General features: G+C 39.8%; 1 protein-coding gene across 1 annotated transcript in view; it reads left to right on the forward strand.

The window, feature by feature from the left end:
- Positions 1 to 8943, forward strand: part of PCYT1A (phosphate cytidylyltransferase 1A, choline) — a 44280-nt gene extending 35337 nt beyond the window's left edge. The window contains exons 6-9 of the mRNA XM_056126971.1: positions 1111 to 1189; positions 1644 to 1786; positions 3568 to 3756; positions 4981 to 8943. Of these exons, the coding sequence (XP_055982946.1) occupies positions 1111 to 1189; positions 1644 to 1786; positions 3568 to 3756; positions 4981 to 5187 (618 nt within the window). The 3' untranslated portion in view covers positions 5188 to 8943. The remainder of the gene's footprint in view (positions 1 to 1110; positions 1190 to 1643; positions 1787 to 3567; positions 3757 to 4980) is intronic.
- The last annotated feature ends 114 nt before the right edge of the window (positions 8944 to 9057 follow it).

Consider the following 9057-nt stretch of genomic DNA (forward strand, 5'->3'; position numbering starts at 1 on the left):
TCAGGCCAGAAGAGGAACTTTAAGTTTCCCTTTTCACCTCGTTAAGCAGTATATCTTCAACCACAAGTTTTGCTTGCCCACTAATCTGCTTTTCTGCCTCCAGATCCCCAACAAGTTGCTTACTGATAGTTGCAGTGATAACAGAGTCCCTAATGTGGGCCTGTAGAGTATGCTTCACACTACTATGAATTTGGGATTAGGTGTGGTATTAACAGTTAAATTAGAAAAAGACCAATTGCCTATTCATGCAGAAATAGATTAGTTTTAGTGTGCCTCTAAAAAGATTATTTATCCCAGTGTCATTTATCTCTTCTCATTGTTACAAGAGGCATTAATGGTAGGAATTTGATAGGAGTTAAGACCTATAATTTGATAGAAGTTAAGACCTATATATATATAACCTTGAATTCTGCATTTCTTAGGTATATAGGTGATTCTATTCTAGTGGAAGAGTTTTTGGTTACTATTTTTATACTCCCACTTATCTCTTGTCCTAAAGGAGGAACCAGTTAACACAGAAGTGACCTCTTTCTCATACTTTTAGAAATCCTTGTTTGACAAGTCCTTACAGACCCAGAAGGGTAAGGAATTTATTTTCCTTTCTCTTTCGTTGATTTCACCCACTGACTAGCTCAATAGCAAACCTTCATCTCTGTTCACCACATCCTGTTCAGCATAGTGACTTGTGTTGTTCATAATGGGAATAACACTTCCAGTAGGTCAGGAAAAATAGTTGAGGGGCTGGAGCAATAGTATAGTGGGCAGGGTATTTGCCTTGCACACAGCCAACCTGGGTTCGATCCCCAGCATCCCATATGGTCCTCCAAGCACCGCCCAGAGTAGTTCCTTAGTGCAGAGCCAGGAGGAACCCCTGAGCATCTCTGGGTGTGACCCAAAAAGAAAAGAAAAAAAGAAAATTTTAATTTATGATACTTTATACTAAAGTAATTAGGGATGGTGGTTTATCAATGAATCATAAACTTTACAAGTAAAATAGAGAGATAAGGGGGAAAAAAGGTTTTGCTTTTCTTTTTTTTCTGTTTCTGAGAGTATTTTTTGATTGTTTCTGAATGGCATTATCCTGATTTTTCAATGTTTCCTTACATTCAGATTGATTTTGTAGCCCATGACGACATCCCATATTCTTCTGCCGGCAGTGATGATGTGTATAAGCACATCAAAGAAGCAGGTGAGTCAATCAGGGGACATCCTTTCTTTATGGAGCCTCACTTTATAGAAGCTGCTGTAGAACATGAACTGCTTTGCTACTTAATAGACGAAAATTCATATAGAGGAAGTTCAGCATACATATTCAGGTCCCACTTTGGATTAAAGTAAGGTGAGTATAGCACTAACTTTCATTAGTTCTCAGTCTAAACATCTGCTTTTAACAGTTCTCTTAATTTCTGGAAACCTTTCTCTTGTCCCTTATTTTTCTCAACAATGGAGTCATATAACTTCTCCTTTCTTTACCCCTTTCATTTGATTTAGTCTTCCTTTTGTATACTGGTATCTCCAGATTTCATTCAGTAGTAACAGATTCTGCTTTTTGAGGAAAAGAAAAGATTGTTTTTCGCAGTTTTCATCTTATCCTATGTGCAAGCTAACCAGGAAGTCATTGTTTGTATATGTTCTTGGGTTAGGTATGTTTGCTCCAACCCAGAGGACAGAAGGCATCTCCACATCAGACATCATCACTCGAATCGTCCGGGATTACGATGTGTACGCCAGAAGGAACCTACAGAGAGGCTACACTGCCAAGGAGCTTAATGTTAGCTTTATCAATGTGAGTCAGCCTCATCCCACTGCCCTGACGACTGCACACATACCTTTGCCTTCTCACCAAAACCTCAGTGAATGCTTCTTTGGCAGTAACAGTATACTAAGCTCTTTACAAAGAGGCTAAAACAGCCAGGCTTATGGCTTAACCATAAAGCATATGTGTGTCTTTGGTGTGTGACATCCTGGGCTCAGAGTCCCAGCATACTGCAAGAACAAAGTAAAACAAAGAGAATATACAGGAGAAGGAATGCCTTTTTGGTCTAGTATCAAAACATTGATTATAGGACCTGGGGCCAGTTAAATAAATAAGAATGTATGACTTACAGGGGCGAGAGAAAGCTCACCAACCTGGATTTGGTCCCCAGTATAACATAGTAACCCCTGAGTACTGCCAGGTGTTACCCAAACTACCTCCCCCTGCCCCCCCTCCGAAAAGAATATGTAACTTATATTGTACAGTATTATGTCAGATACACTTAAAACCGTGATTCTTTTTTTTTTAATAAATTAGTCTTTATCTTAGTTTAATATTGTCATTGGAAGACAAATGCTATATATTTTGTTTCTAAATGATGCCTCAAAGAAATTGGTTTAAGAAGAAAAATGCAGGGCAGGGAGCTAGCTCAAGTATACAGTGCATACCTGTCTAGTTTCAGGCCCTGGCTCCGTCTTCCACCTCCACTCCCAGCACTCTTGAGTATAACCCAGGTTGCCCTCCCTCCCCCCAAACACCACTGGGGCTATCACCTATAAAAATAAAAGAAACTGAAAATTATATATACAGTTTAAGTCATTTACCTGCTCTCTCGTCTGCTCCAGTTCTATGAATTTTGCCATGAATTAAACTCTAGCTACTAGTGTTTTGTTACTACAGATTCTTTATGATGGGATGTTTTATAAAATGCTATAAACATACTTATTCCCCCTCCCACAACCTGTAAAAGTTTTCTGTAAATTATAAGAATACTTTCTATTTGGCTAAATTTCCCCTCATCCCCCTACCTTAACTTTAGAGAAACTTGTGGGACCAAAGAATATCATCATCATTTTGCAAATCATCAAACAGATCTCCAGAACAGATCTCAAAAATGGAACAAGTTCTGGTATTCTGAAATAATTGAGTAAGCAAGTGATAGGGGCAATCAGTATAGTAAGCAAATAAAGTAGAAGATCCATTTTCAGCCAAATTATTCTTAGTATTGTGCAGTGATTGTGTTACTCCAACTAGAGTAGGGTTTGAGTCATTTTTGGCATGTTTATGTTTTGTACTTAAAAAAAAAGACCTCCTGGGACCTGGGAGGATAGCTCAGTGACTTAGAGCATCACCATACAAGTGTAGAGCTGCAAGTGAGACCTCTAGCCCAGTGCCTGTCTCAGGCACAATCACGGCAGCTCTGCTCTCTGTGAACCCTGACTCTGCAGTGAGTTTCTAGCCACATGGCAGCCAGGTATGTGTGAGAACCAAAGCCAAAAGATGTGTAGAAGCACCATGTCTTAAGTGTGTGGGTTTGTGAGACCTCTGATCATCACAATAGCAGTGATAAAGGGAAAAAAGGATGGAGGTGGGGATAGAAACCAGCTTCCTTTTGCTGCACACTTGCTAATGACTCTATCTTATATATTTAGTTTATTATGTCAGACAAATGTGAAAAAAGTTTAAACAAAGTGAAAAAATATATAAAACCTAAAAGAATCTGAAGACAAAAATCTAAAGAATGCTTGGGTCATGTTTTTTATTTTTCCTCTGGAAATCTGTTATTTCTTAAAAAACAATTACTTCTTTAGGAGAAGAAATACCACTTACAGGAGCGGGTTGATAAAGTTAAGAAGAAAGTGAAAGATGTAGAGGAAAAGTCAAAAGAATTTGTTCAGAAGGTAGAAGAGAAAAGCATTGACCTCATTCAGAAATGGGAGGAGAAATCCCGAGAATTCATTGGAAGTTTCCTGGAAATGTTTGGTCCTGAAGGAGCACTGGTATGTTCTTTCCTGCTGGGCAGTTCAGGGACTTTCCATGCTATGGGGAGAATTCTAGAATCCTTGAGCAGAAAGGGACATCAACATTGTGAAGATACCTAGAGCCAGGAATGGAGCTTAGCAATAGAGCACATGCCTCACCTGCGAGACCCTAAGTTTGATCCCAAGCACCATATTTTTTTTAAAATGTTGTCCAGTCTGTTTTCCTTATTGGGTAAAACTGTGTTTCAAGTAAATACCCCCCCCCCCCCATTTTTTAAGGTTTTACAGAAAGATATTACACACTCTCCCAATTTACTCTCAACCTTCAAAGCTGGTGACGAGAGAAGTAAAATAGGCAGCTTTGCTCAGCTTGCTTCTACATTATTGGTTTAGACAAAAGGAAAGCTGTCTATTTTACTATTTTAAACAAACAAAAACCATCTTAGGCCAAAGAGACAGCTCAAGTGCAGAATCATATGCTTGGCATGTCTGAGGCTGTCTTCCTGGAGAACCATTAAGGATGAGCGAGGAGCTGGAAAAGAGCCCAAGTGGTGGTATAGCGCGTGTGTAGCATGTTCGAGGTCCTGAGTTTAGTTCCTGGCCCTGTGTGTCTGTTCCCACGCACTGCTGGGTATGACCCTATACGTTAAAGAATTTAAAAAAGAAGAGAAGGAGAAGAAAAAGATACAAAAAAAAAAGCTTCCCTCACTACAAACAGTTGCTGCAGGGTTACTGAGTAAGGTAGGCATTCTGTCCTTGAAGAGGAACAGGGTTCTTTCCAAGCCAAATAAAAAGTGTGTGTGTATGTATTCAGCCGGTGAGCCGCAGCTTGGGTTTCGTCAAGGATCTAATTGTGAGGATGTTTAGATATTAGATTATTGAGGGAAAATATGAAATGTTCAGAGATCCTTAAAACTAGAGGTACCCTTTTCTGTTACCTTTTTTTTCCTATTATTTTTTTTACACTACAGGCCAGGTAACTTTCTAAGAATGACTTTGTCATAGAAATCAAGGATTTGTTTGCTGAATGGCAGCTCAGAACCTTCAGATAACTCTTATGACATAAGCCACCCAAGAGAGTCAATTGCTCAGAGTTTTAGCTATGTCTCCCCTCCCCACGTGGTTTATGAATTACTTTTAACATTGCAGAGGGCACTCGTGATAATTTGAAGTCTCAGATCCTTCAGTGGTGATTTAGTAAGATCTGTACGTTTCTCTAACTCTTCCTTTTGGTCTCCCCAGAAACATATGCTGAAAGAGGGGAAAGGCCGGATGCTGCAGGCCATCAGTCCAAAGCAGAGTCCCAGCAGCAGCCCCACTCGGGAACGCTCCCCATCCCCTTCCTTCCGATGGCCATTCTCTGGCAAGACTTCCCCGCCTTCCTCCCCAGCAAATCTTTCCAGGCGCAAGGCTGCCACCTGTGATATCAGTGAGGATGAAGAAGACTAATTTTTTCATCCCTTCTTTCATTTCCCCTCCTTCTGTTCTCGTCACCTTCAGAAGCTCTCTATTGAATTCCAAATTGTGATCCCAACACTAAACCTAAAAGGACAGCTACAAAGAAAAGACAATGGGGGCAAAAGGAATGGGAAGACCAGACATCCCATCCTCCAAGAGACATCATCCTCTCACACCAAGATGGAGGCTGACTGACTACACCTTAGAAGCCTGTTCTGCATCCATATACCTTCCCCAAGGACTTTGCTTTACTGTTTATGTTCATGTGATCTTGACAGGGAAATTGTCATTTTTATTAATTTTTTTAAAAATTAGTCTTTCAAATGTAGTAAGTAGAACTAATTTTTTGCCCTTGAGGAGTGGGCAGAAGGAAGTGATATAATACCCGGAGGCCTCTTAATCCTCGTACTTTTTAGTATTTGCTTCGGTGTGGAGGCCAGTCTTTCAAGCAATGAGCCAATGGGTTATGCTGATGGATTATTTGGGAGGGAATATATCAAATTTTTGTTTTCCTTTAAAAAAAAAACCTAACTGCTGAGTCACAAATCCCCTAAACATACTTGCTGGACATGTGTCAATATGACTGTAGAAAGGTGATCTGAGCCTATTTTTTTACTCCCTGAGGAGTTTCTTGTTAGACCCAATGGGGTCCATGAAGATGCCCATGGGGATAGAACTAGATCACATGGCATCATCTGCTCTTTTTCAGCTATATTCGTCTTCTCAGAAAACTTTGTTGCCCGATTATTTGGGGAGCTTGTCAGTCTTTTTCTTCAATCTGCCTTTAAAGGAATGAATATTTTCAGGGTTACTGATTGAAGAGGGGAGTGGGACAGCACTCAATACCATTACTAAATCAGGTTAGATTAGTGATCCCTGGATTTAGTCTCTGGCCCTGCTAATCTTATTTTGGGGGTCTCGCCTTGCTTTTTACAAGGATAAATGTCTAGACGTTGAACATAATCTGTTCATCCTTGTTGCTCAGAGCCTTACTGAAAATGAGCTCTTCACAAAACACAGATGGAAAAACATAAGGAAAAATTCCTTTTCCGAAGCCTTATCTCGACTTCTACTCCTGAGAGTGTTCTTGGCTGAAACCACTGTACCATGGGCTTCTTATCCTCTGAAAGTTGCTGTAGACAGAAACTGCCCTCTTCCTGCCCCTCCAGCGGGCCATAGAGCATGGTTTTCACATACAAGGATGATAGGTTCTCTCCCTCTCCATATGTGCCTGGTGGTGCTGGTCCCACCTCCCCTGTCAGGTTGCCCAGCAAACTTACCACTTAAATTTCACGTTAGAGAGTATTGACTCTTCACACTTGCTGTTGAGCATGAGCTTACTTCAAACCTCCAGCATCCTACAGCTATACAGCCTCGCAGATCATAGTCCATCCATTATTCTGGAGTTGGACTCAGGAGGACATTGCTTATATCCAAGCTTCTCCCAGTCATTCATAAATACCCCTTGTGGGGGTGGAGTCTCAGTGTTTTCAGCTAAGAAAACCACACTTTAATTTTCCATGTCCCTTCGTTAAAGCTGTGAGCATGAAATTTCATGGTACCCTCCCTACACACTGGTGAAATCAGCTTTTACCTGAAGTCAGAGGCTTGATCATGCTGCCTGTATTCCAAGACTACCCAGGTTCTTGAAAGATCAGATCCCACTGATAATCACAGCAGAGACACACAGAGGAGAACTACCTTTGGTCCTGATGACCTAGGAAAATGACCATTCTAAAACTTTTCTCATGAAGTGTGGTTTTTGCTATCAACTCTGGTTTACATTAAATTTGACTTGGAATGGAAATAGCTGAAATTAAAATTTCCCAACGTTCCCCAGATTCAAATGATCACTTGTTTTAACTTTCCTGCTACTGTTTCCCCTGTTGAAAGTTCTGCTTATCTTATCTCTGGTATGGAAAGGCAGTGAAGTCACTGATGATGCCCACCTACTTGTTCCCTCATAGTACAACTCTAAGTATCTTTGGGAAGGGAGGCATCTGTAGTCACTCCCTCCAGTGCATTATCTGGGTTAATGTTTGTATGGTCCTTGGCACTGTCAGTGACTGCCTATGGCATATGATCTACCTATGAGCTGATAAGCTCTGAGAGATGGCCAGGGCCAAGATGGGGGCACATTTTTGGAAAAGTCCAACACCTCTGGTGAGTCCTTCCTGCCTCCATCTTCTGATACCAAAATATTTTACATAATTGTGACCAAAAGCAAGAATTTTTATGATGTGTCATGTTAGAGCCTTTGGAATCAAGGTGCTGGGCAAAGATAGGTGAGTGGAGGAAACTGCTGGAATGATGGGCTCATTGATCCTTTGTGCCTAACTAAATGAAAATAAAGGTTCATGTACCCTCCATGTCTATGATCTGTAAATGTCTGAATGGTACTACTTGAAGTTGTGGTCTTGTTCCTGAATCCCACACATTAAGCAGTCATTCCTCGTAGACCAAATGTGACTGAGATGGGAGCATCTTAAAATTTGTTTGACCTCTGAGAATGGAAGGAGAATGGAAGAAGATCTGTAGTCTGGATGAGGAGATGCCCTGCAGTTACCACAAGAAAATTAGTTTTTTTTCATACATTAGACAAAGAGTTTCATACATGTAGGACAGAGTTGCAGTTTTAGAGGAGCGTTTATATTGCAGCTGGGGTCAGAAAGTTAAGGATGTGTGGCCATTGAAAATCCTGAAGAAAATGGAAAATGGGAAGGAGATAGAGCAATTTTGACCTTTTGTGATTGCTGACTTCTTAAGCAGCATCTGAATGACATTTTCTTATTTGATTTGTCAGTTGATCAGGCCTTCTCTGGATATTCTTTCTAGAAATGACTTCTTACTGTGCTTTTGTTACTCCTCTTGGAGTAATCTTGATTTGTGGGCAGTTTTTGTCTTTCTGGAGCTCGTTGCTGTTTTAATCATGTTCCAGATCCCAGGTTTAAAATTTTAAACCAATTATATTTCAGTAATTTAATTCCCTAAAAGCCATATTTCTAATTTTTGTTGTCATACATTGTTACCAGAAGTTGAACAAATATGGCAGGAAAAAAATGCTTCTTTAACAATGTTTTTAACTAATCGTATTTTTTTTAACTTATCAAGATAAGTATTTTTAAAGGTTATATTTTTCAAAATCATACAATGATTCTTTTTTTTCTCTCATAGATTATCAAGGGATAAAGGATGGTCTCGTTTCTACTTTTTGAAATAACTAGAACATGTTCTTGGTATTATATATCTTAATTTTCTTAAGATTATCTGTCTGCCAAAGTTTTATATTAGTACTCAGATTGGGGTAGAAGATAAAAATGCCATTGTACCATGAGGATAACTCCGGTTATGTTCCTTTACCTCTAAAGAGGGCTTCCTGTCATTCTTTGGGAGGCACAGCCTGACTTGGTTGGTTTGTATTGGGGAATCCTATGAAGGAAGTGAATCTTGCAAAGAAATTCTGGGCCTTGGCATGGATGTAGCCCCATCACAGTGCTGCAAGCCCTGGAGACAGTTTCAATCGGTATTCAGTGTATCAATTTCCTGAGTATTATTAGTTTTTTCAGTTATTTTGGCTTTTTCATCTAGCCAAATAAAGGCAAAGTGATTTTACCTAATGCTCTATTTCTTGTGATTTTGATCTGAACTACATATGTATGATACTTTTCATGTGTTTGGACTTTTACCTGTATTCTCAATTCCTTTATTTTTCCTTCCTGATTTGTCTTGTTGAAATCAAGCTCTACAACCATAATTCTGCCTGCAACCTCATCCCAAAGATTCAAAAAGCCATTGACCCACAAAGGGAGACTAATCCAAAATACAGGTCTAGTGTCTTCAGAGACTTCTATCAGAAGAATA

The sequence above is a fragment of the Sorex fumeus genome, unplaced genomic scaffold (genome assembly GCF_029834395.1).
Source record: "Sorex fumeus unplaced genomic scaffold, SorFum_2.1 ptg000063l, whole genome shotgun sequence".
Lineage (NCBI taxonomy): Eukaryota > Metazoa > Chordata > Mammalia > Eulipotyphla > Soricidae > Sorex > Sorex fumeus.